Source organism: Salvelinus fontinalis, unplaced genomic scaffold (genome assembly GCF_029448725.1).
Source record: "Salvelinus fontinalis isolate EN_2023a unplaced genomic scaffold, ASM2944872v1 scaffold_0082, whole genome shotgun sequence".
NCBI lineage: Eukaryota > Metazoa > Chordata > Actinopteri > Salmoniformes > Salmonidae > Salvelinus > Salvelinus fontinalis.
Window position 1 is genome coordinate 142,501 of NW_026600291.1, and position 26,332 is coordinate 168,832.

The 26,332-nt window shown below is 45.3% G+C and overlaps 1 protein-coding gene across 1 annotated transcript in view; it reads right to left on the reverse strand.

Annotated features, from left to right (window-relative positions):
- The window catches only part of LOC129842969 (protein sidekick-1-like), a 343,828-nt gene that overhangs the window by 3,052 nt on the left and 314,444 nt on the right, over nt 1–26,332 (reverse strand). Inside the window, exons 34-40 of the mRNA XM_055911690.1 lie at nt 21,535–21,721; nt 21,070–21,207; nt 20,156–20,317; nt 17,361–17,486; nt 15,147–15,311; nt 14,022–14,159; nt 886–1,006 (exon numbers count right to left, since the gene is read on the reverse strand). Of these exons, the coding sequence (XP_055767665.1) occupies nt 886–1,006; nt 14,022–14,159; nt 15,147–15,311; nt 17,361–17,486; nt 20,156–20,317; nt 21,070–21,207; nt 21,535–21,721 (1,037 nt within the window). The remainder of the gene's footprint in view (nt 1–885; nt 1,007–14,021; nt 14,160–15,146; nt 15,312–17,360; nt 17,487–20,155; nt 20,318–21,069; nt 21,208–21,534; nt 21,722–26,332) is intronic.

Below are 26,332 nucleotides of genomic sequence, written 5' to 3' on the forward strand. Positions count from 1 at the left end.
CACTGCAGTGGGCTAAATCAGATGTAATCTCTCACTGCAGTGGGCTAAATCAGATTTAACCTCTCACTGCAGTGGGCTAAATCAGCTTTAATCTCTCACTGCAGTGGGCTATATCAGCTTTAATCTCTCACTGCAGTGGGCTATATCAGCTTTAATCTCTCACTGCAGTGGGCTAAATCAGCTTTAATCTCTCACTGCATCATCCTCTCCTCCCTCCATCCCTCTCCTCCCTCCCCTCTCTCCTCTCCTCCCTCCCCTCTCTCCTCTCCTCTCCTCCCTCCCCTCCCCTCCCCTCTCGCCTCTCCTCCCTCCCTCCCCTCTCTCCTCTCCTCCCTCCCCTCTCTCCTCTCCTCCCTCCCCTCTCTCCTCCCTCCCCTCCCTCCCCTCTCTCCTCTCCTCTCCTCCCTCCCCTCTCTCCTCTCCTCCCTCCCCTCTCTCCTCTCCTCCCTCCCCTCTCTCCTCCCTCCCCTCCCTCCCCTCTCTCCTCCCTCCCCTCTCTCCTCTCCTCTCCTCCCTCCTCTCCTCTCCTCCCTCCCCTCTCGCCTCTCCTCCCTCCCCTCTCTCCTCTCCTCCCTCCCCTCTCTCCTCCCTCCCCTCCCTCCCCTCCTCCCTCCCCTCCCTCCCCTCTCTCCTCTCCTCTCCTCCCTCCCCTCTCTCCTCTCCTCCCTCCCCTCTCTCCTCTCCTCCCTTTCTCTCTCCTCCCTCCCCTCCCCTCTCGCCTCTCCTCCCTCCCCTCTATCCTCTCCTCCCTCTCCTCTCTCCTCTCCTCCCTCCCCCCTCTCCTCCCTCCGCTCCCCGCTCTCCTCCCTCCCCTCTCTCCTCTCCTCCCTCTCCTCCCTCCCCTCTCTCCTCTCCTCTCCTCCCTCCCTCTCTCCATCCCTCTACCTAGTTCCATTCTTCTTGTGGAAGGTGCTCTTGTTGTTCAGAGTTCTGCTGTTGAGTTCCAGAGCTGTGAATCCTCCGTTGTCCAGGGTTACGGACTCCTCCACCGTAGACACATGCTTTCCTGAGAGAGAGAGAAAGGTGTTAGGTGTTAGGTGTGTAGATGTTAGGTGTGTAGGTGTTAGGTGTTAGGTGTTAGGTGTGTAGGTGTTAGGTGTTAGGTGTTAGGTGTGTAGGTGTTAGGTGTGTAGGTGTTAGGTGTGTAGGTGTGTAGGTGTGTAGGTGTGTAGGTGTGTAGGTGTGTAGGTGTTAGGTGTGTAGGTGTGTAGGTGTTAGGTGTGTAGGTGTGTAGGTGTTAGGTGTGTAGGTGTTAGGTGTGTAGGTGTGTAGGTGTGTAGGTGTGTAGGTGTTAGGTGTGTAGGTGTTAGGTGTGTAGGTGTGTAGGTGTGTAGGTGTGTAGGTGTGTAGGTGTGTAGGTGTGTAGGTGTTAGGTGTGTAGGTGTGTAGGTGTGTAGGTGTGTAGGTGTTAGGTGTGTAGGTGTGTAGGTGTGTAGGTGTGTAGGTGTGTAGGTGTTAGGTGTGTAGGTGTGTAGGTGTGTAGGTGTGTAGGTGTGTAGGTGTTAGGTGTGTAGGTGTGTAGGTGTTAGGTGTGTAGGTGTGTAGGTGTGTAGGTGTGTAGGTGTGTAGGTGTGTAGGTGTGTAGGTGTTAGGTGTGTAGGTGTGTAGGTGTGTAGGTGTGTAGGTGTGTAGGTGTGTAGGTGTGTAGGTGTGTAGGTGTGTAGGTGTTAGGTGTGTAGGTGTTAGGTGTGTAGATGTGTAGGTGTGTAGGTGTTAGGTGTGTAGGTGTTAGGTGTGTAGGTGTTAGGTGTGTAGGTGTTAGGTGTGTAGGTGTGTAGGTGTGTAGGTGTGTAGGTGTTAGGTGTGTAGGTGTGTAGGTGTTAGGTGTGTAGGTGTTAGGTGTGTAGGTGTGTAGGTGTGTAGGTGTGTAGGTGTGTAGGTGTGTAGGTGTGTAGGTGTGTAGGTGTTAGGTGTTAGGTGTGTAGGTGTGTAGGTGTTAGGTGTGTAGGTGTGTAGGTGTGTAGGTGTGTAGGTGTGTAGGTGTTAGGTGTGTAGGTGTTAGGTGTGTAGGTGTGTAGGTGTTAGGTGTGTAGGTGTGTAGGTGTGTAGGTGTTAGGTGTGTAGGTGTTAGGTGTGTAGGTGTTAGGTGTGTAGGTGTTAGGTGTGTAGGTGTGTAGGTGTGTAGGTGTGTAGGTGTGTAGGTGTGTAGGTGTTAGGTGTGTAGGTGTTAGGTGTTAGGTGTTAGGTGTGTAGGTGTGTAGGTGTGTAGGTGTTAGGTGTGTAGGTGTGTAGGTGTGTAGGTGTTAGGTGTTAGGTGTGTAGGTGTGTAGGTGTGTAGGTGTTAGGTGTGTAGGTGTTAGGTGTTAGGTGTTAGGTGTGTAGGTGTGTAGGTGTTAGGTGTGTAGGTGTGTAGGTGTTAGGTGTGTAGGTGTTAGGTGTGTAGGTGTGTAGGTGTGTAGGTGTGTAGGTGTTAGGTGTGTAGGTGTGTAGGTGTGTAGGTGTGTAGGTGTTAGGTGTGTAGGTGTTAGGTGTGTGTAGGTGTTAGGTGTGTAGGTGTGTAGGTGTGTAGGTGTGTAGGTGTTAGGTGTGTAGGTGTTAGGTGTGTGTAGGTGTGTAGGTGTGTAGGTGTGTAGGTGTGTAGGTGTGTGTAGGTGTTAGGTGTGTGTAGGTGTGTAGGTGTGTAGGTGTGTAGGTGTGTAGGTGTGTAGGTGTTAGGTGTGTAGGTGTGTAGGTGTGTAGGTGTGTAGGTGTTAGGTGTGTAGGTGTTAGGTGTGTGTAGGTGTTAGGTGTGTGTAGGTGTGTAGGTGTGTAGGTGTGTAGGTGTGTAGGTGTGTAGGTGTTAGGTGTGTAGGTGTGTAGGTGTGTAGGTGTGTAGGTGTGTAGGTGTGTAGGTGTTAGGTGTGTAGGTGTGTAGGTGTGTAGGTGTTAGGTGTGTAGGTGTGTAGGTGTTAGGTGTGTAGGTGTTAGGTGTGTAGGTGTTAGGTGTGTAGGTGTTAGGTGTGTAGGTGTTAGGTGTGTAGGTGTTAGGTGTGTGTAGGTGTTAGGTGTGTAGGTGTGTAGGTGTGTAGGTGTTAGGTGTGTAGGTGTGTAGGTGTAGGTGTGTAGGTGTTAGGTGTGTGTAGGTGTTAGGTGTGTAGGTGTTAGGTGTGTAGGTGTTAGGTGTGTAGGTGTGTAGGTGTGTAGGTGTTAGGTGTGTAGGTGTTAGGTGTGTGTAGGTGTGTAGGTGTGTAGGTGTGTAGGTGTTAGGTGTGTGTAGGTGTTAGGTGTGTAGGTGTTAGGTGTGTGTAGGTGTTAGGTGTGTAGGTGTGTAGGTGTGTAGGTGTTAGGTGTGTAGGTGTGTAGGTGTTAGGTGTGTAGGTGTGTAGGTGTGTAGGTGTTAGGTGTTTAGGTGTGTAGGTGTTAGGTGTGTAGGTGTTAGGTGTGTAGGTGTTAGGTGTGTAGGTGTTAGGTGTGTAGGTGTTAGGTGTGTAGGTGTTAGGTGTGTGTAGGTGTTAGGTGTGTAGGTGTGTAGGTGTTAGGTGTGTAGGTGTGTAGGTGTGTAGGTGTGTAGGTGTGTAGGTGTTAGGTGTGTAGGTGTTAGGTGTGTAGGTGTTAGGTGTGTAGGTGTTAGGTGTGTAGGTGTTAGGTGTGTAGGTGTTAGGTGTGTAGGTGTTAGGTGTGTAGGTGTGTAGGTGTGTAGGTGTGTAGGTGTGTAGGTGTTAGGTGTGTAGGTGTGTAGGTGTGTAGGTGTTAGGTGTGTAGGTGTTAGGTGTGTAGGTGTGTAGGTGTTAGGTGTGTAGGTGTTAGGTGTGTAGGTGTGTAGGTGTGTAGGTGTGTAGGTGTGTAGGTGTTAGGTGTGTAGGTGTGTAGGTGTTAGGTGTGTAGGTGTGTAGGTGTTAGGTGTGTAGGTGTGTAGGTGTTAGGTGTGTAGGTGTGTAGGTGTGTAGGTGTGTAGGTGTTAGGTGTGTAGGTGTGTAGGTGTTAGGTGTGTAGGTGTGTAGGTGTTAGGTGTGTAGGTGTTAGGTGTTAGGTGTTAGGTGTGTAGGTGTGTAGGTGTGTAGGTGTTAGGTGTGTAGGTGTTAGGTGTGTAGGTGTTAGGTGTGTAGGTGTTAGGTGTTAGGTGTGTAGGTGTTAGGTGTGTAGGTGTTAGGTGTTAGGTGTGTAGGTGTTAGGTGTTAGGTGTGTAGGTGTGTAGGTGTTAGGTGTGTAGGTGTTAGGTGTGTAGGTGTGTAGGTGTGTAGGTGTGTAGGTGTTAGGTGTGTAGGTGTGTAGGTGTGTAGGTGTTAGGTGTGTAGGTGTTAGGTGTGTAGGTGTGTAGGTGTTAGGTGTGTAGGTGTGTAGGTGTTAGGTGTGTAGGTGTTAGGTGTGTAGGTGTGTAGGTGTTAGGTGTGTAGGTGTGTAGGTGTTAGGTGTGTAGGTGTGTAGGTGTTAGGTGTGTAGGTGTGTAGGTGTTAGGTGTGTAGGTGTGTAGGTGTTAGGTGTGTAGGTGTGTAGGTGTGTAGGTGTTAGGTGTGTAGGTGTGTAGGTGTTAGGTGTTAGGTGTTAGGTGTGTAGGTGTGTAGGTGTTAGGTGTGTAGGTGTTAGGTGTGTAGGTGTTAGGTGTGTAGGTGTGTAGGTGTTAGGTGTTAGGTGTTAGGTGTTAGGTGTGTAGGTGTTAGGTGTGTAGGTGTTAGGTGTGTAGGTGTTAGGTGTTAGGTGTGTAGGTGTGTAGGTGTTAGGTGTGTAGGTGTGTAGGTGTGTAGGTGTTAGGTGTGTAGGTGTGTAGGTGTGTAGGTGTGTAGGTGTGTAGGTGTTAGGTGTGTAGGTGTTAGGTGTGTAGGTGTGTAGGTGTTAGGTGTGTAGGTGTTAGGTGTGTAGGTGTGTAGGTGTGTAGGTGTGTAGGTGTGTAGGTGTTAGGTGTGTAGGTGTGTAGGTGTTAGGTGTGTAGGTGTGTAGGTGTGTGTAGGTGTGTAGGTGTGTGTAGGTGTTAGGTGTGTATTAGGTGTGTGTAGGTGTGTGTAGGTGTGTAGGTGTTAGGTGTGTGTAGGTGTGTATTAGGTGTTAGGTGTGTGTAGGTGTTAGGTGTGTATTAGGTGTTAGGTGTGTATTAGGTGTTAGGTGTGTGTAGGTGTGTGGGTGTTAGGTGTGTGGGTGTGTGGGTGTTAGGTGTGTAGGTGTGTATTAGGTGTTAGGTGTGTAGGTATGTATTAGGTGTGTATGTGTTAGGTGTGTATTAGGTGTGTAGGTGTGTGTAGGTGTGTGCAGGTGTGTGTATTAGGTGTGTAGGTATGTAGGTGTGTAGGTGTTAGGTGTGTAGGTGTGTAGGTGTGTAGGTGTTAGGTGTGTAGGTGTGTAGGTGTTAGGTGTGTAGGTGTGTAGGTGTGTAGGTGTTAGGTGTGTAGGTGTGTAGGTGTTAGGTGTGTAGGTGTGTAGGTGTTAGGTGTGTAGGTGTTAGGTGTGTAGGTGTTAGGTGTGTAGGTGTTAGGTGTGTAGGTGTTAGGTGTTAGGTGTTAGGTGTGTAGGTGTTAGGTGTGTAGGTGTTAGGTGTTAGGTGTTAGGTGTGTAGGTGTTAGGTGTGTAGGTGTGTAGGTGTGTAGGTGTGTAGGTGTGTAGGTGTGTAGGTGTTAGGTGTGTAGGTGTGTAGGTGTTAGGTGTGTAGGTGTGTAGGTGTGTAGGTGTGTAGGTGTGTAGGTGTGTAGGTGTGTAGGTGTTAGGTGTGTAGGTGTTAGGTGTGTAGGTGTGTAGGTGTTAGGTGTGTAGGTGTTAGGTGTGTAGGTGTGTAGGTGTTAGGTGTGTAGGTGTGTAGGTGTGTAGGTGTGTAGGTGTGTAGGTGTGTAGGTGTGTAGGTGTTAGGTGTGTAGGTGTGTAGGTGTGTAGGTGTGTAGGTGTGTAGGTGTTAGGTGTTAGGTGTGTAGGTGTTAGGTGTGTAGGTGTGTAGGTGTGTAGGTGTGTAGGTGTGTAGGTGTGTAGGTGTGTAGGTGTGTAGGTGTTAGGTGTGTAGGTGTGTAGGTGTTAGGTGTGTAGGTGTGTAGGTGTGTAGGTGTTAGGTGTGTAGGTGTGTAGGTGTTAGGTGTTAGGTGTGTAGGTGTTAGGTGTGTAGGTGTGTAGGTGTGTAGGTGTTAGGTGTGTAGGTGTGTAGGTGTGTAGGTGTGTAGGTGTGTAGGTGTTAGGTGTGTAGGTGTGTAGGTGTGTAGGTGTTAGGTGTGTAGGTGTGTAGGTGTGTAGGTGTGTAGGTGTGTAGGTGTGTAGGTGTGTAGGTGTGTAGGTGTTAGGTGTTAGGTGTGTAGGTGTGTAGGTGTGTAGGTGTGTAGGTGTGTAGGTGTGTAGGTGTGTAGGTGTTAGGTGTGTAGGTGTTAGGTGTGTAGGTGTGTAGGTGTTAGGTGTGTAGGTGTGTAGGTGTGTAGGTGTTAGGTGTGTAGGTGTTAGGTGTGTAGGTGTTAGGTGTGTAGGTGTTAGGTGTGTAGGTGTGTAGGTGTGTAGGTGTGTAGGTGTTAGGTGTGTAGGTGTGTAGGTGTGTAGGTGTTAGGTGTGTAGGTGTTAGGTGTTAGGTGTGTAGGTGTGTAGGTGTGTAGGTGTTAGGTGTGTAGGTGTGTAGGTGTGTAGGTGTTAGGTGTGTAGGTGTGTAGGTGTGTAGGTGTTAGGTGTGTAGGTGTTAGGTGTTAGGTGTTAGGTGTGTAGGTGTGTAGGTGTGTAGGTGTTAGGTGTGTAGGTGTGTAGGTGTTAGGTGTGTAGGTGTTAGGTGTGTAGGTGTGTAGGTGTGTAGGTGTGTAGGTGTGTAGGTGTTAGGTGTGTAGGTGTGTAGGTGTGTAGGTGTGTAGGTGTTAGGTGTGTAGGTGTTAGGTGTGTGTAGGTGTGTAGGTGTGTAGGTGTGTAGGTGTGTAGGTGTGTGTAGGTGTTAGGTGTGTGTAGGTGTTAGGTGTGTAGGTGTGTAGGTGTTAGGTGTTAGGTGTGTAGGTGTGTAGGTGTTAGGTGTGTAGGTGTGTAGGTGTGTAGGTGTTAGGTGTGTAGGTGTGTAGGTGTTAGGTGTGTAGGTGTTAGGTGTGTAGGTGTTAGGTGTGTAGGTGTTAGGTGTGTAGGTGTTAGGTGTGTGTAGGTGTTAGGTGTGTAGGTGTGTAGGTGTGTAGGTGTTAGGTGTGTAGGTGTGTAGGTGTAGGTGTGTAGGTGTTAGGTGTGTGTAGGTGTTAGGTGTGTAGGTGTTAGGTGTGTAGGTGTTAGGTGTGTAGGTGTGTAGGTGTGTAGGTGTTAGGTGTGTAGGTGTTAGGTGTGTGTAGGTGTGTAGGTGTGTAGGTGTGTAGGTGTTAGGTGTGTGTAGGTGTTAGGTGTGTAGGTGTTAGGTGTGTGTAGGTGTTAGGTGTGTAGGTGTGTAGGTGTGTAGGTGTTAGGTGTGTAGGTGTGTAGGTGTTAGGTGTGTAGGTGTGTAGGTGTGTAGGTGTTAGGTGTGTAGGTGTGTAGGTGTTAGGTGTGTAGGTGTTAGGTGTGTAGGTGTTAGGTGTGTAGGTGTTAGGTGTGTAGGTGTTAGGTGTGTGTAGGTGTTAGGTGTGTAGGTGTGTAGGTGTGTAGGTGTTAGGTGTGTAGGTGTGTAGGTGTTAGGTGTGTAGGTGTGTAGGTGTTAGGTGTGTAGGTGTGTAGGTGTTAGGTGTGTAGGTGTTAGGTGTGTAGGTGTTAGGTGTGTAGGTGTTAGGTGTGTAGGTGTTAGGTGTGTAGGTGTTAGGTGTGTAGGTGTGTAGGTGTGTAGGTGTGTAGGTGTGTAGGTGTGTAGGTGTGTAGGTGTGTAGGTGTGTAGGTGTTAGGTGTGTAGGTGTGTAGGTGTTAGGTGTGTAGGTGTTAGGTGTGTAGGTGTTAGGTGTGTAGGTGTGTAGGTGTTAGGTGTGTAGGTGTGTAGGTGTTAGGTGTGTAGGTGTTAGGGGTGTAGGTGTGTAGGTGTTAGGTGTGTAGGTGTGTAGGTGTTAGGTGTGTAGGTGTGTAGGTGTTAGGTGTGTAGGTGTGTAGGTGTGTAGGTGTTAGGTGTGTAGGTGTGTAGGTGTTAGGTGTGTAGGTGTGTAGGTGTGTAGGTGTTAGGTGTGTAGGTGTGTAGGTGTTAGGTGTTAGGTGTTAGGTGTGTAGGTGTGTAGGTGTTAGGTGTTAGGTGTGTAGGTGTTAGGTGTGTAGGTGTTAGGTGTTAGGTGTTAGGTGTGTAGGTGTTAGGTGTGTAGGTGTTAGGTGTTAGGTGTGTAGGTGTTAGGTGTTAGGTGTGTAGGTGTGTAGGTGTTAGGTGTGTAGGTGTTAGGTGTGTAGGTGTGTAGGTGTTAGGTGTGTAGGTGTGTAGGTGTTAGGTGTGTAGGTGTGTAGGTGTTAGGTGTTAGGTGTGTAGGTGTGTAGGTGTTAGGTGTGTAGGTGTGTAGGTGTGTAGGTGTTAGGTGTGTAGGTGTGTAGGTGTTAGGTGTGTAGGTGTGTAGGTGTTAGGTGTGTAGGTGTGTAGGTGTGTAGGTGTTAGGTGTGTAGGTGTGTAGGTGTTAGGTGTGTAGGTGTGTAGGTGTTAGGTGTGTAGGTGTTAGGTGTTAGGTGTTAGGTGTGTAGGTGTGTAGGTGTTAGGTGTGTAGGTGTTAGGTGTGTAGGTGTTAGGTGTGTAGGTGTGTAGGTGTTAGGTGTTAGGTGTTAGGTGTGTAGGTGTTAGGTGTGTAGGTGTTAGGTGTTAGGTGTGTAGGTGTTAGGTGTTAGGTGTGTAGGTGTGTAGGTGTTAGGTGTGTAGGTGTTAGGTGTGTAGGTGTGTAGGTGTTAGGTGTGTAGGTGTGTAGGTGTGTAGGTGTGTAGGTGTGTAGGTGTTAGGTGTGTAGGTGTTAGGTGTGTAGGTGTGTAGGTGTTAGGTGTGTAGGTGTTAGGTGTGTAGGTGTGTAGGTGTGTAGGTGTGTAGGTGTGTAGGTGTGTAGGTGTTAGGTGTGTAGGTGTGTAGGTGTGTAGGTGTGTAGGTGTTAGGTGTGTAGGTGTTAGGTGTGTGTAGGTGTGTAGGTGTGTAGGTGTGTAGGTGTGTAGGTGTGTGTAGGTGTTAGGTGTGTGTAGGTGTTAGGTGTGTAGGTGTGTAGGTGTTAGGTGTTAGGTGTGTAGGTGTGTAGGTGTTAGGTGTGTAGGTGTGTAGGTGTGTAGGTGTTAGGTGTGTAGGTGTGTAGGTGTTAGGTGTGTAGGTGTTAGGTGTGTAGGTGTTAGGTGTGTAGGTGTTAGGTGTGTAGGTGTTAGGTGTGTGTAGGTGTTAGGTGTGTAGGTGTGTAGGTGTGTAGGTGTTAGGTGTGTAGGTGTGTAGGTGTAGGTGTGTAGGTGTTAGGTGTGTGTAGGTGTTAGGTGTGTAGGTGTTAGGTGTGTAGGTGTTAGGTGTGTAGGTGTGTAGGTGTGTAGGTGTTAGGTGTGTAGGTGTTAGGTGTGTGTAGGTGTGTAGGTGTGTAGGTGTGTAGGTGTTAGGTGTGTGTAGGTGTTAGGTGTGTAGGTGTTAGGTGTGTGTAGGTGTTAGGTGTGTAGGTGTGTAGGTGTGTAGGTGTTAGGTGTGTAGGTGTGTAGGTGTTAGGTGTGTAGGTGTGTAGGTGTGTAGGTGTTAGGTGTGTAGGTGTGTAGGTGTTAGGTGTGTAGGTGTTAGGTGTGTAGGTGTTAGGTGTGTAGGTGTTAGGTGTGTAGGTGCTAGGTGTGTAGGTGTTAGGTGTGTGTAGGTGTTAGGTGTGTAGGTGTGTAGGTGTGTAGGTGTTAGGTGTGTAGGTGTGTAGGTGTTAGGTGTGTAGGTGTGTAGGTGTGTAGGTGTTAGGTGTGTAGGTGTGTAGGTGTTAGGTGTGTAGGTGTTAGGTGTGTAGGTGTTAGGTGTGTAGGTGTTAGGTGTGTAGGTGTTAGGTGTGTAGGTGTTAGGTGTGTAGGTGTGTAGGTGTGTAGGTGTGTAGGTGTGTAGGTGTGTAGGTGTGTAGGTGTGTAGGTGTTAGGTGTGTAGGTGTGTAGGTGTTAGGTGTGTAGGTGTTAGGTGTGTAGGTGTTAGGTGTGTAGGTGTGTAGGTGTTAGGTGTGTAGGTGTGTAGGTGTTAGGTGTGTAGGTGTTAGGGGTGTAGGTGTGTAGGTGTTAGGTGTGTAGGTGTTAGGTGTGTAGGTGTGTAGGTGTTAGGTGTGTAGGTGTGTAGGTGTGTAGGTGTTAGGTGTGTAGGTGTGTAGGTGTGTAGGTGTTAGGTGTGTAGGTGTGTAGGTGTGTAGGTGTTAGGTGTGTAGGTGTGTAGGTGTTAGGTGTTAGGTGTTAGGTGTGTAGGTGTTAGGTGTTAGGTGTGTAGGTGTTAGGTGTGTAGGTGTTAGGTGTTAGGTGTTAGGTGTGTAGGTGTTAGGTGTGTAGGTGTTAGGTGTTAGGTGTGTAGGTGTTAGGTGTTAGGTGTGTAGGTGTGTAGGTGTTAGGTGTGTAGGTGTTAGGTGTGTAGGTGTGTAGGTGTTAGGTGTGTAGGTGTGTAGGTGTTAGGTGTGTAGGTGTGTAGGTGTGTAGGTGTTAGGTGTGTAGGTGTGTAGGTGTTAGGTGTGTAGGTGTGTAGGTGTGTAGGTGTTAGGTGTGTAGGTGTGTAGGTGTTAGGTGTGTAGGTGTGTAGGTGTTAGGTGTGTAGGTGTGTAGGTGTGTAGGTGTTAGGTGTGTAGGTGTGTAGGTGTTAGGTGTGTAGGTGTGTAGGTGTGTAGGTGTTAGGTGTGTAGGTGTGTAGGTGTTAGGTGTTAGGTGTTAGGTGTGTAGGTGTGTAGGTGTTAGGTGTGTAGGTGTTAGGTGTGTAGGTGTTAGGTGTGTAGGTGTGTAGGTGTTAGGTGTTAGGTGTTAGGTGTGTAGGTGTTAGGTGTGTAGGTGTTAGGTGTTAGGTGTGTAGGTGTTAGGTGTTAGGTGTGTAGGTGTGTAGGTGTTAGGTGTGTAGGTGTTAGGTGTGTAGGTGTGTAGGTGTTAGGTGTGTAGGTGTGTAGGTGTTAGGTGTGTAGGTGTGTAGGTGTTAGGTGTGTAGGTGTTAGGTGTGTAGGTGTGTAGGTGTTAGGTGTGTAGGTGTTAGGTGTGTAGGTGTGTAGGTGTGTAGGTGTGTAGGTGTGTAGGTGTGTAGGTGTTAGGTGTGTAGGTGTGTAGGTGTTAGGTGTGTAGGTGTGTGTAGGTGTGTAGGTGTGTGTAGGTGTTAGGTGTGTATTAGGTGTGTGTAGGTGTGTGTAGGTGTGTAGGTGTTAGGTGTGTGTAGGTGTGTATTAGGTGTTAGGTGTGTGTAGGTGTTAGGTGTGTATTAGGTGTTAGGTGTGTATTAGGTGTTAGGTGTGTGTAGGTGTGTGGGTGTTAGGTGTGTGGGTGTGTGGGTGTTAGGTGTGTAGGTGTGTATTAGGTGTTAGGTGTGTAGGTATGTATTAGGTGTGTATGTGTTAGGTGTGTATTAGGTGTGTAGGTGTGTGTAGGTGTGTGCAGGTGTGTGTATTAGGTGTGTAGGTATGTAGGTGTGTAGGTGTTAGGTGTGTAGGTGTGTAGGTGTGTAGGTGTTAGGTGTGTAGGTGTGTAGGTGTTAGGTGTGTAGGTGTGTAGGTGTGTAGGTGTTAGGTGTGTAGGTGTGTAGGTGTTAGGTGTTAGGTGTGTAGGTGTGTAGGTGTTAGGTGTGTAGGTGTTAGGTGTGTAGGTGTTAGGTGTGTAGGTGTTAGGTGTTAGGTGTGTAGGTGTTAGGTGTGTAGGTGTTAGGTGTTAGGTGTGTAGGTGTTAGGTGTTAGGTGTGTAGGTGTTAGGTGTGTAGGTGTTAGGTGTGTAGGTGTGTAGGTGTTAGGTGTGTAGGTGTGTAGGTGTTAGGTGTGTAGGTGTGTAGGTGTGTAGGTGTGTAGGTGTTAGGTGTGTAGGTGTGTAGGTGTTAGGTGTGTAGGTGTTAGGTGTTAGGTGTGTAGGTGTTAGGTGTGTAGGTGTTAGGTGTTAGGTGTGTAGGTGTTAGGTGTTAGGTGTGTAGGTGTGTAGGTGTTAGGTGTGTAGGTGTTAGGTGTGTAGGTGTGTAGGTGTGTAGGTGTTAGGTGTGTAGGTGTGTAGGTGTTAGGTGTGTAGGTGTTAGGTGTGTAGGTGTGTAGGTGTTAGGTGTGTAGGTGTGTAGGTGTGTAGGTGTTAGGTGTGTAGGTGTGTAGGTGTTAGGTGTGTAGGTGTGTAGGTGTTAGGTGTGTAGGTGTGTAGGTGTTAGGTGTTAGGTGTGTAGGTGTGTAGGTGTTAGGTGTGTAGGTGTTAGGTGTGTAGGTGTTAGGTGTTAGGTGTTAGGTGTGTAGGTGTGTAGGTGTGTGTAGGTGTGTAGGTGTGTGTAGGTGTTAGGTGTGTATTAGGTGTGTGTAGGTGTGTGTAGGTGTGTAGGTGTTAGGTGTGTGTAGGTGTGTATTAGGTGTTAGGTGTGTGTAGGTGTTAGGTGTGTATTAGGTGTTAGGTGTGTATTAGGTGTTAGGTGTGTGTAGGTGTGTGGGTGTTAGGTGTGTGGGTGTGTGGGTGTGTGGGTGTTAGGTGTGTAGGTGTGTATTAGGTGTTAGGTGTGTAGGTATGTATTAGGTGTGTATGTGTTAGGTGTGTATTAGGTGTGTAGGTGTGTGTAGGTGTGTGCAGGTGTGTGTATTAGGTGTGTAGGTATGTAGGTGTGTGTAGGTGTTAGGTGTGTGTAGGTGTGTAGGTGTTAGGTGTGTAGGTGTGTATTAGGTGTGTAGGTGTTAGGTGTGTAGGTGTTAGGTGTGTAGGTGTGAGTAGGTGTGTAGGTGTTAGGTGTGTGTAGGTGTGTGTAGGTGTGTATTAGGTGTGTAGGTGTGTAGGTGTGTGTAGGTGTTAGGTGTGTAGGTGTGTGTAGGTGTTAGGTGTGTGTAGGTGTTAGGTGTGTGTAGGTGTGTAGGTGTGTGTAGGTGTGTGTAGGTGTGTATTAGGTGTGTGTAGGTGTGTAGGTGTTAGGTGTGTGTAGGTGTTAGGTGTGTTGGTGTGTGTAGGTGTTAGGTGTGTGTAGGTGTGTAGGTGTGTATTAGGTGTGTATAGGTGTGTATTAGGTGTGTGTAGGTGTGTAGGTGTTAGGTGTGTGTAGGTGTTAGGTGTGTAGGTGTGTGTAGGTGTGTGTAGGTGTTAGGTGTGTGTAGGTGTGTAGGTGTGTATTAGGTGTGTAGGTGTGTATTAGGTGTGTAGGTGTGTATTAGGTGTGTGTAGGTGTTAGGTGTGTGTAGGTGTTAGGTGTGTAGGTGTTAGGTGTTAAGTGTGTGTAGGTGTGTAGGTGTTAGGTGTGTGTAGGTGTGTAGGTGTTAGGTGTGTGTAGGTGTTAGGTGTGTGTAGGTGTGTAGGTGTGTGTACCTGTGTGTACATTTACATTTACATTTAAGTCATTTAGCAGACGCTCTTATCCAGAGCGACTTACAAATTGGAAAGTTCATACATATTCATCCCGGTCCCCCCGTGGGAATTGAACCCTGGTCCCCCCATGGGAATTGAACCCACAACCCTGGCGTTGCAAGCGCCATGCTCTACCAACTGAGCCACACGGGACAACAAGGTGTGGTGTAGGTGTGTAGTAGGTGTGTGTAGGTGTGTGTATTAGGTGTAGGTGTGTAGGTGTGTGTACCTGTGTGTAGGTGTGTATTAGGTGTAGGTGTGTAGGTGTGTGTACCTGTGTGTAGGTGTGTGTATTAGGTGTAGGTGTGTGTACCTGTGTGTAGGTGTGTAGTAGGTGTGTGTAGGTGTGTGTAGGTGTGTAGTAGGTGTTAGGTATGTGTAGGTGTGTGTAGGTGTGTGTATTAGGTGTAGGTGTGTAGGTGTGTGTATTAGGTGTAGGTGTGTAGGTGTGTGTAGGTGTGTATTAGGTGTTAGGTATGTGTAGGTGTGTGTAGGTGTGTGTATTAGGTGTAGGTGTGTAGGTGTGTGTATTAGGTGTAGGTGTGTAGGTGTGTGTAGGTGTGTGTTGGTGTAGGTGTGTAGGTGTGTAGGTGTGTAGGGGTGTAGGTGTATAGGTGTGTAGGTGTGTAGGTGTGTGTATTAGATGTAGGTGTGTGTATTAGGTGTGTATTAGGTGTGTAGGTGTGTAGGTGTGTATTAGGTGTGTAGGTGTGTAGGTGTGTGTAGGTGTGTATTAGGTCTGTAGGTGTGTATTAGGTGTGTAGGTGTGTATTAGGTGTGTAGGTGTGTATTAGGTGTGTAGGTGTGTGTACCTGTGCTACAGCTCCTGTACTGCTGGTTGTGTCCGTGCAGCAGGAGGCTGAACACCAACATGAGGATCATGATCAGACCAATCAGAGCCAAGACCAACAGGAACCACCACTCCTCATAGAAGGGACGGTCCCACAGCGCTACGGACAGACATATCACTGTTATGAAGGCCTTTATAACCAGTCTGGTGACAGGATGCTGTTGGTACTGTTACAGCTGCTCCAGTCCCACAGCGCTACGGACAGACATATCACTGTTATGAAGGCCTTTATAACCAGTCTGGTGACAGGATGCTGTTGGTACTGTTACAGCTGCTCCAGTCCCACAGCGCTACGGACAGACATATCACTGTTATGAAGGCCTTTATAACCAGTCTGGTGACAGGATGCTGTTGGTACTGTTACAGCTGCTCCAGTCCCACAGCGCTACGGACAGACATATCACTGTTATGAAGGCCTTTATAACCAGTCTGGTGACAGGATGCTGTTGGTACTGGAGCTGCTCCAGTCCCACAGCGCTACGGACAGACATATCACTGTTATGAAGGCCTTTATAACCAGTCTGGTGACAGGATGCTGTAGGTACTGTTACAGCTGCTCCAGTCCCACAGCGCTACGGACAGACATATCACTGTTATGAAGGCCTTTATAACCAGTCTGACACTAGATGGCAGCACAGTGTTAAAACAGCGACTGTGTTACTGTGAGTGTGTCTGTGTGTCAGGCCTGTGTGTGAGTGTGTCTGTGTGTCTGTGTGTCAGGCCTGTGTGTGAGTGTGTGAGTGTGTCTGTGTGTCAGGCCTGTGTGTGAGTGTGTGAGTGTGTCTGTGTGTCAGGCCTGTGTGTGAGTGTGTGAGTGTGTCTGTGTGTCAGGCCTGTGTGTGAGTGTGTGAGTGTGTCTGTGTGTCAGGCCTGTGTGTGAGTGTGTGAGTGTGTCTGTGTGTCAGGCCTGTGTGTGAGTGTGTGAGTGTGTCTGTGTGTCAGGCCTGTGTGTGAGTGTGTGAGTGTGTCTGTGTGTCAGGCCTGTGTGTGAGTGTGTGAGTGTGTCTGTGTGTCAGGCCTGTGTGTGAGTGTGTGAGTGTGTATGTGTGTCAGGCCTGTGTGTGAGTGTGTCTGTGTGTATGTTTACCAGCGAGCGCGGTGGATGGCGTGCTGGGTTCTCCATAACCGTAGCGATTGACAGCGATGACACGGAACTCATATCCGACCCCTGACCTCAGACGGTCCATCTCCACGGTTACTGACCTACTGCTGGGGGGGAGGAGCCTGACAAACGAGTCCCACATGCCTTCATCTGAAGAGAGAGAGCGAGACGGGAAAGAGAGAGAGAGGGGGAAGAGAAGGAAGGAAGGGAGAGAAAAATGGAGGGTAGTGAGAGAATGTAAAAAGAGGTGTAAATATCATTAGTGAGAGAAGGAGAGGAACGATAGGAGAGGAAAGAGAGAAGGAGAGGGAAGATAGAAGGAGAGGGAAGATAGATAGAAGGAGAGGAAAGAGAGAAGGAGAGGGAAGATAGAAGGAGAGGGGAGATAGATAGAAGGAGAGGAAAGAGAGAAGGAGAGGGAAGATAGAAGGAGAGGAAAGAGAGAAGGAGAGGAAAGAGAGAAGGAGAGGGAAGATAGAAGGAGAGAGAAGATAGATAGAAGGAGAGGAAAGAGAGAAGGAGAGGGAAGATAGAAGGAGAGGGAAGATAGATAGAAGGAGAGGAAAGAGAGAAGGAGAGGGAAGAGAGAATGAGAGGAAAGAGAGAAGGAGAGGGAAGATAGATAGAAGGAGAGGAAAGAGAGAAGGAGAGGGAAGATAGAAGGAGAGGGAAGAGAGAAGGAGACGGAAGATAGAAGGAGAGAGAAGGAGAGGAAAGAGAGAAGGAGAAGAAAGAGAGAAGGAGAGGAAAGAGAGAAGGAGAGGGAAGAGAGAAGGAGAGGAAAGATAGAAGGAGAGGGAAGATAGAAGGAGAGGGAAGAGAGGAGAGAGAAGGAGAGGAAAGAGAGAAGGAGAGGGAAGATAGAAGGAAAGGAAAGAGCGGAGAGGAAAGAGAGAAGGAGAGGGAAGAGAGAAGGAGAGGGAAGAGAGAAGGAGAGGAAAGATAGAAGGAGAGGGAAGAGAGAAGGAGAGGGAAGATAGAAGGAGAGGGAAGAGAGGAGAGAGGAGAGGAAAGAGAGAAGGAGAGGGAAGATAGAAGGAGAGGGAAGATAGAAGGAGAGGGAAGATAGAAGGAGAGGGAAGAGAGGAGAGAGAAGGAGAGGAAAGAGAGAAGGAGAGGGAAGAGAGAAGGAGAGGGAAGATAGAAGGAGAGGGAAGATAGAAGGAGAGGGAAGATAGAAGGAGAGGGAAGATAGAAGGAGAGGGAAGATAGAAGGAGAGGAAAGAGAGAAGGAGAGGAAAGAGAGAAGGAGATAGAAGGAGAGGGAAGATAGAAGGAGAGGAAAGATAGAAGGAGAGGGAAGAGAGAAGGAGAGGGAAGAGAGTAGGAGAGGAAATGTAGAAGGAGAGGGTAGATAGAAGGAGAGAGAAGGAGAGGGAAGATAGAAGGAGAGCGAAGGAGAGGGAAGAGAGAAGGAGAGGAAAGAGAGAAGGAGATAGAAGAGAAGGAGATAGAAGGAGAGAGAAGGAGAGAGAAGGAGAGGAAAGAGAGAAGGAGAGGGAAGATAGAAGGAGAGGAAAGAGAGAAGGAGAGGGAAGATAGAAGGAGAGAGAAGGAGAGGGAAGATAGAAGGAGAGAGAAGAGAGAAGGAGAGGAAAGAGAGAAGGAGAGGGTAGATAGGAGACATTTAAAGAGTGAAATAGAGAAGATAGTGAAAGAGAGAAGGTGAAAGAGAGAAAGAAAGAGAACATGAGAAAAAGACAGAATGGGAAAGAGAATCAATAACCACACACACACACACACACACACACACACACACACACACACACACACACACACACACGCACACACACACGCACACACACACCACAGACATACCACAGACATACCACAGACACACCACACACACACACACACACACACACACACACACACCAGACACACCACACACACACCACAGACATACCACACACACACCACACACACACCACACCCCACACACACCACAACCACACCACACCACAGACACACCACACCACAGACACACCACACACACCACACCACAGACACACCAGAGACACCACACACACACACACACACACACACACACACACACACACACACACACACACACACACACACACACACACCACATACACCACAGACATCCCACAGACATCCCACAGACACAACCCACCCACCACAGACACACACCACATACACACCACACACGCCACAGACACACATTCGCTTGCTCACCTGAGGGACGAGCCTCGATGATGTAACCTATGACAGGTCCCGCCCCCGCGTCTCCCTCCGACCAATGAATGGTCAGCGCCGAGGAGGACTTGGTGACTGACATCTCCATGGGCGAACCAGGGGTGCCTGGGGGAGAGAGGGAGGAGCCATTCAGACCATATAAACACAGAGACCTGTAGATGTTGGGGATGTTGGTGTGTATAGCAGGTCTGGAGCTGAACACACTAACACACACACACACACACACACACACACACACACACACACACACACACACACACACACACACACACACACACACACACACACACACACCACACACAGACACCTCACACACACACACACACCTCACATACACACACCTCACACACCTCACATACATACACCTCACACACCTCACATACACACACCTCACACACACACACCTCACACACCTCACACACACACACCTCACACACCTCACATACACACACCTCACACACACACACCTCACACACACACCTCACACACACACCACATATGGCGATGGCGCCATCTTATCGTGTTTAATGGTGTTTTTGTACTATTTTGTTATTTTTTTCTTATCGTTTTGTGTAACTTATTTTTTAACAACCTAATGTTGCTGCTACCATCTCTTATGACCGAAAATAACTTCTGGACATCAGGACTAGCGATTTCTCACCGCCGACTGGAGCAAACTTTTTCCTTTAACGAGTCCGACGAGAAGGATATCCTGCTTTCACTGGAACAGGCCCAGATCCACGCCTTTTGCGTGAAGAAACAATGCAGGAAAAGAGGACGCAGATCGGGCAGCCTTCTGAGAATCCGGAGGCGAGCGAGTAAACTCCCACTGCCTTCCGTTCTTCTTGCTAACGTGGAAAATAAAATTGATGATCTACGATTAAGATTATCCTACCAAACGGGACATTAAAAACTGTAACATCTTATGTTTCACCGAGACGTGAACGAAGATACGGATAATATAGAGCTGGTGGGATTTTTTATGTACCGGCAAAAGAGAGACGCTACCTCTGGTAGGACGAGGTGGGGGGGTGTGTGTCTGTTTGTCAATAACAGCTGGTGCGTGATGTCTAATATAAAATACGTTTCAAGGTATTGCTCGCCTGAGGTAGAATATCTTATGATAAGCTGTAGACCGCACTATCTACCAAGAGAGTTCTCATCTGTGTTATTCGTAGCCGTCCATTTACCACCACAAAGTGAAGCTGGTACTAAGACCGCACTCAACCAACTCTATAAGGCCATAAGCAAAGAAGAAAATGCTCACCCAGAAGCGGCGCTCCTAGTGGCAGGGGACTTTAATGCAGGCAAATTTAGATCAGTTTTACCACATTACCAGCATGTCACATGTGCAAAAACATCCTAGACCACCTTTACTCCACACACAGAGATGCATACAAAGCTCTCCCCCGCCCTCCATTTGGCAAATCTGACCATAATTCTATCCTCCTAATTCCTGCTTACAAGCTAAAACTAAAGCAGGAAGTACCAGTGACTCGCTCAATACAGAAGTGGTCAGATGAGGCAGGACTCTTTTTCTAGCACAGACTGGAATATGTTCCGGGATTCATCCAATGGCATCGAGGAATATACCACCTCAGTGTTTGGCTTCATCAATAAGTGCATTGATGATGTCGTCCCCACAGTGACCGTACGTACATATCCCAACCAGAAGCCATGGATTAAAGGCAACATCCACATCGAGCTAAAGGCTAGAACTGCCACCTTCAAGGAGCGGGAGACTAATCCGGGCGCTTATACGGCAAGTGGTACCGGAGCGCCAAGCCTAAGACCAAAAGCCTCCTCAACAGCTTCTACCCCAAAGCCATAAGACTGCTGAACAATTCATAAAATTGCCACCGGACTATTTACACTGACCCCCCCCCCCCCCCCTCCCTTTTGTACACTGCTGCTACTCGCTGTTTGTTTGTTACCTATGCATAGTCACTTCGCCCCCACCTACATGTACAGATTACCTTTAGCCTGTACCCGTGCACACTGACTCGGTACCGGTTCCCCCTGTATATCGCCTTGTTATTCTTATTGTGTTACTTTTTATTATTACTTTTTATTCTAGTCTACTTGGTAAATATTTTCTTCTTCTTGAACTGCACTGTTGGTTAAGGGCTTGTAAAGTAAAGCATTTCAGGGTAAAGTCTACACTTGTCGTATTCGGCGCATGTGATAAAGTTGGATTTGCTACACACACCACACACACCTCACACACCTCACACACCTCACACACACACACACACACACACACCACACACTAAACACACACCTCACACACCTCACACACACACCTCACACACACACCTCACACACACACCTCACACACACACCTCACACACTAAACACACACACCTCACACACCTCACACACCACACACACCACACACACCTCACACACCACACACACCACACACTAAACACACACTAAACACACACCTCACACACCTCACACACACACACACCTCACACACACACCTCACACACTAAACACACACACCTCACACACCTCATACACACCACACACACCTCACACACCTCACACACACACCTCACACACTAAACACACACACACACACCTCATACACACCATACACACCACACACACCTCACACACTACACACACCTCACACACTACACACACACACCTCATACACACCATTCACACCTCACACACTACACACACACACCTCATACACACCACACACACACATCTCACACACTATACACACACCTAACCCCCCCCCCCCCCTCTTCTCTCCTTACCCGGTAGAGGTTGTGAGGTGACGTTACAGTGTGCAGCAGGTCCGTAGCTGACTGTTCTAGCCTGGACACTGAACCTGTAGGTTCCTCCTTTAGTCAGGTCTCTGACCTTTAACCAACGCTGCCAGCTCCCCTTCACATCCACCGTCACCACCCGACTCACACCTACACACACACACACACACACACACACACACACACACACACACACACACACACACACACACACACACACACACACACACACACACACACACACACACACACACACACACACACACACACACACACACACACACACACACTTTAAAACATGTGAAGTTATACAAACACCATTAATCACCATTAAACAACTTGTTAGGCGTGTGTGTGTTGTTAGGTGTGTGTGGGTGTTAGTTACCCTGTACAGGCTGTGTGGGTTGCTAGGTGTGTGTGGGTGTTAGTTACCCTGTACAGGCTGTGTGTGTTGCTAGGTGTGTGTGGGTGTTAGTTACCCTGTACAGGCTGTGTGTGTTGCTAGGTGTGTGTGTGTGTTAGTTACCCTGTACAGGCTGTGTGTGTTGCTAGGTGTGTGTGGGTGTTAGTTACCCTGTACAGGCGGTGTGTGTTGCTAGGTGTGTGTGTGTGTTAGTTACCCTGTACAAGCTGTGTGTGTTGCTAGGTGTGTGTGTGTGTTAGTTACCCTGTACAGGCTGTGTGTGTTGCTAGGTGTGTGTGGGTGTTAGTTACCCTGTACAGGCTGTGTGTGTTGCTAGGTGTGTGGGGGTGTTAGTTACCCTGTACAGGCGGTGTGTGCTGCTAGGTGTGTGTGTGTGTTAGTTACCCTGTACAAGCTGTGTGTGTTGCTAGGTGTGTGTGGGTGTTAGTTACCCTGTACAGGCTGTGTGTGTTGCTAGGTGTGTGTGGGTGTTCGTTACCCTGTACAGGTTGTGTAGGTTGGTAGACCACCCTGTACCCCTCCACCACCCCGTTAGAAGCGCTGGGCGCCCCCCAGGAGACGTTGACACTCCATCCTGTCACCTCCGAAAACGACAGGAAACTAGGCTGGCTGGGGGCTGGGGGGAGAGAGTAGGTTACACACTGCAGACCTGGGATCAGATACTATTAGATGTATGTGTATATTCTCAGTGTCTGCTTTAGACAGCGCAGACCTGGGATCAGATACTATTAGATGTATGTGTATATTCTCAGTGTCTGCTTTAGACTGTCTGAGGACTGTTCTATTCCATCCATGACAACAGTCTCCATCATTATCAAGCCCAGATAAAGACTTTTCATTGAGTTCAAATCATATTTGAAGCCAAGTCTAACGTATACGCATCCCAGGGTTCACTGGGTGGGTTAGGGGTTAGAGGGTAGGGGTTAGAGGTTAGGGAACCTACCGGCCTGTAGGGTCTTGGCGCCCCGGGGTTCGCTGGGCGGGCCGTCTCCAGCTACGTTGAAGGCAGACAGCGTGACGAGGTAGGACGTGTAACACGTGAGGTTGACCAGACGAACACGCGTATCAGGAACAAACACCAACGTCATCTTCTCTGTCTGGTTCTGTCTGTCACGCTGCCAGTAGCGGATCTAATCACATCACAGGAAACAGGAAGAAGTCACACACAGGAAGTGAAGTGAGACCATTTTCTACTGAGACAATGGTTACTTTCTGACTCCCTACCCTTGTCCCTGAAGGGTACACACAAGCTCAATATTCTGCTGTTGACCTGATATCTGATGTATTCTATAACAACATGACCTGATGTATTATATAACATGACCTGATGTATTCTATAACAACATGACATGATGTATTCTATAACAACATGACCTGATGTATTATATAACAACATGACCTGATGTATTCTATAACAACATGACCTGATGTATTCTATAACAACATGATGTATTCTATAACAACATGACATGATGTATTCTATAACAACATGACCTGATGTATTCTATAACAACATGACCTGATGTATTCTATAACAACATGACCTGATGTATTCTATAACAACATGATGTATTCTATAACAACATGACCTGATGTATTCTATAACAACATGACCTGATGTATTATATAACAACATGACATGATGTATTCTATAACAACATGACCTGATGTATTCTATAACAACATGACCTGATGTATTCTATAACAACATGACCTGATGTATTCTATAACAACATGACCTGATGTATTCTATAACAACATGACATGATGTATTCTATAACAACATGACCTGATGTATTCTATAACAACATGACCTGATGTATTCTATAACAACATGATGTATTCTATAACAACATGACCTGATGTATTCTATAACAACATGATGTATTCTATAACAACATGACATGATGTATTCTATAACAACATGACCTGATGTATTCTATAACAACATGACCTGATGTATTATATAACAACATGACCTGATGTATTCTATAACAACATGACCTGATGTATTCTATAACAACATGACCTGATGTATTCTATAACAACATGACCTGATGTATTATATAACAACATGACCTGATGTATTCTATAACAACATGACCTGATGTATTATATAACAACATGACCTGATGTATTATATAACAACATGACCTGATGTATTCTATAACAACATGATGTATTCTATAACAACATGATGTATTATATAACAACATGACCTGATGTATTCTATAACAACATGACCTGATGTATTCTATAACAACATGATGTATTCTATAACAACATGACCTGATGTATTATATAACAACATGACCTGATGTATTCTATAACAACATGATGTATTCTATAACAACATGACCTGATGTATTCTATAACAACATGACCTGATGTATTCTATAACAACATGACCTGATGTATTCCATAACAACATGACCTGATGTATTATATAACAACATGATGTATTCTATAACAACATGACCTGATGTATTATATAACAACATGACCTGATGTATTCTATAACAACATGATGTATTCTATAACAACATGATGTATTCTATAACAACATGACCTGATGTATTATATAACAACATGATGTATTCTATAACAACATGACCTGATGTATTATATAACAACATGACCTGATGTATTCTATAACAACATGATGTATTCTATAACAACATGGCCTGATGTATTCTATAACAACATGACCTGATGTATTCTATAACAACATGATGTATTATATAACAACATGACCTGATGTATTCTATAACAACATGACCTGATGTATTATATAACAACATGATGTATTCTATAACAACATGACATGATGTATTATATAACAACATGATGTATTCTATAACAACATGACCTGATGTATTCTATAACAACATGACCTGATGTATTATATAACAACATGATGTATTCTATAACAACATGACATGATGTATTCTATAACAACATGACCTGATGTATTATATAACAACATGATGTATTCTATAACAACATGACATGATGTATTATATAACAACATGATGTATTCTATAACAACATGACCTGATGTATTCTATAACAACATGACCTGATGTATTCTATAACAACATGACCTGATGTATTCTATAACAACATGACCTGATGTATTCTATAACAACATGACCTGATGTATTCTATAACAACATGACCTGATGTATTATATAACAACATGATGTATTCTATAACAACATGACATGATGTATTATATAACAACATGATGTATTCTATAACAACATGACCTGATGTATTCTATAACAACATGACCTGATGTATTATATAACAACATGATGTATTCTATAACAACATGACCTGATGTATTATATAACAACATGATGTATTATATAACAACATGACCTGATGTATTCTATAACAACATGACCTGATGTATTCTATAACAACATGACCTGATGTATTCTATAACAACATGACCTGATGTATTCTATAAAAACATGATGTATTCTATAACAACATGACCTGATGTATTATATAACAACATGATGTATTCTATAACAACATGACCTGATGTATTATATAACAACATGATGTATTATATAACAACATGACCTGATGTATTCTATAACAACATGACCTGATGTATTCTATAACAACATGACCTGATGTATTCTATAACAACATGACCTGATGTATTCTATAACAACATGACCTGATGTATTCTATAACAACATGACCTGATGTATTCTATAACAACATGACCTGATGTATTCTATAACAACATGACCTGATGTATTCTATAACAACATGACCTGATGTATTATAAAACAACATGACCTGATGTATTATATAACAACATGACCTGATGTATTATATAACAACATGACCTGATGTATTCTATAACAACATGATGTATTCTATAACAACATGACCTGATGTATTCTATAACAACATGATGTATTATATAACAACATGACCTGATGTATTCTATAACAACATGATGTATTCTATAACAACATGACCTGATGTATTCTATAACAACATGACCTGATGTATTCTATAACAACATGACCTGATGTATTCTATAACAACATGACCTGATGTATTATATAACAACATGATGTATTATATAACAACATGACCTGATGTATTCTATAACAACATGACCTGATGTATTCTATAACAACATGATGTATTCTATAACAACATGACCTGATGTATTCTATAACAACATGACCTGATGTATTCTATAACAACATGACCTGATGTATTCTATAACAACATGATGTATTCTATAACAACATGACCTGATGTATTCTATAACAACATGACCTGATGTATTCTATAACAACATGATGTATTCTATAACAACATGACCTGATGTATTCTATAACAACATGACCTGATGTATTATATAACAACATGACCTGATGTATTATATAACAACATGACCTGATGTATTCTATAACAACATGACCTGATGTATTATATAACAACATTATGTATTCTATAACAACATGACCTGATGTATTATATAACAACATGACCTGATGTATTCCATAACAACATGACCTGATGTATTCTATAACAACATGATGTATTCTATAACAACATGACCTGATGTATTCTATAACAACATGACCTGATGTATTCTATAACAACATGACCTGATGTATTCTATAACAACATGACCTGATGTATTCTATAACAACATGATGTATTATATAACAACATGACCTGATGTATTCTATAACAACATGATGTATTCTATAACAACATGACCTGATGTATTCTATAACAACATGACCTGATGTATTCTATAACAACATGATGTATTCTATAACAACATGACCTGATGTATTCTATAACAACATGACCTGATGTATTATATAACAACATGACCTGATGTATTATATAACAACATGACCTGATGTATTATATAACAACATGACCTGATGTATTCTATAACAACATGACCTGATGTATTATATAACAACATGACCTGATGTATTCTATAACAACATGACCTGATGTATTCTATAACAACATGACCTGATGTATTCTATAACAACTTGACCTGATGTATTATATAACAACATGATGTATTCTATAACAACATGACCTGATGTATTCTATAACAACATGACCTGATGTATTATATAACAACATGACCTGATGTATTCTATAACAACATGACCTGATGTATTCTATAACAACATGATGTATTCTATAACAACATGACCTGATGTATTATATAACAACATGACCTGATGTATTCTATAACAACATGATGTATTCTATAACAACATGACCTGATGTATTATATAACAACATGACATGATGTATTCTATAACAACATGACCTGATGTATTCTATAACAACATGACCTGATGTATTCTATAACAACATGATGTATTCTATAACAACATGACCTGATGTATTCTATAACAACATGACCTGATGTATTCTATAACAACATGACCTGATGTATTCTATAACAACATGATGTATTCTATAACAACATGACCTGATGTATTATATAACAACATGACCTGATGTATTCTATAACAACATGACCTGATGTATTCTATAACAACATGACCTGATGTATTCTATAACAACATGATGTATTCTATAACAACATGACCTGATGTATTCTATAACAACATGACCTGATGTATTCTATAACAACATGATGTATTCTATAACAACATGACCTGATGTATTCTATAACAACATGATGTATTCTATAACAACAT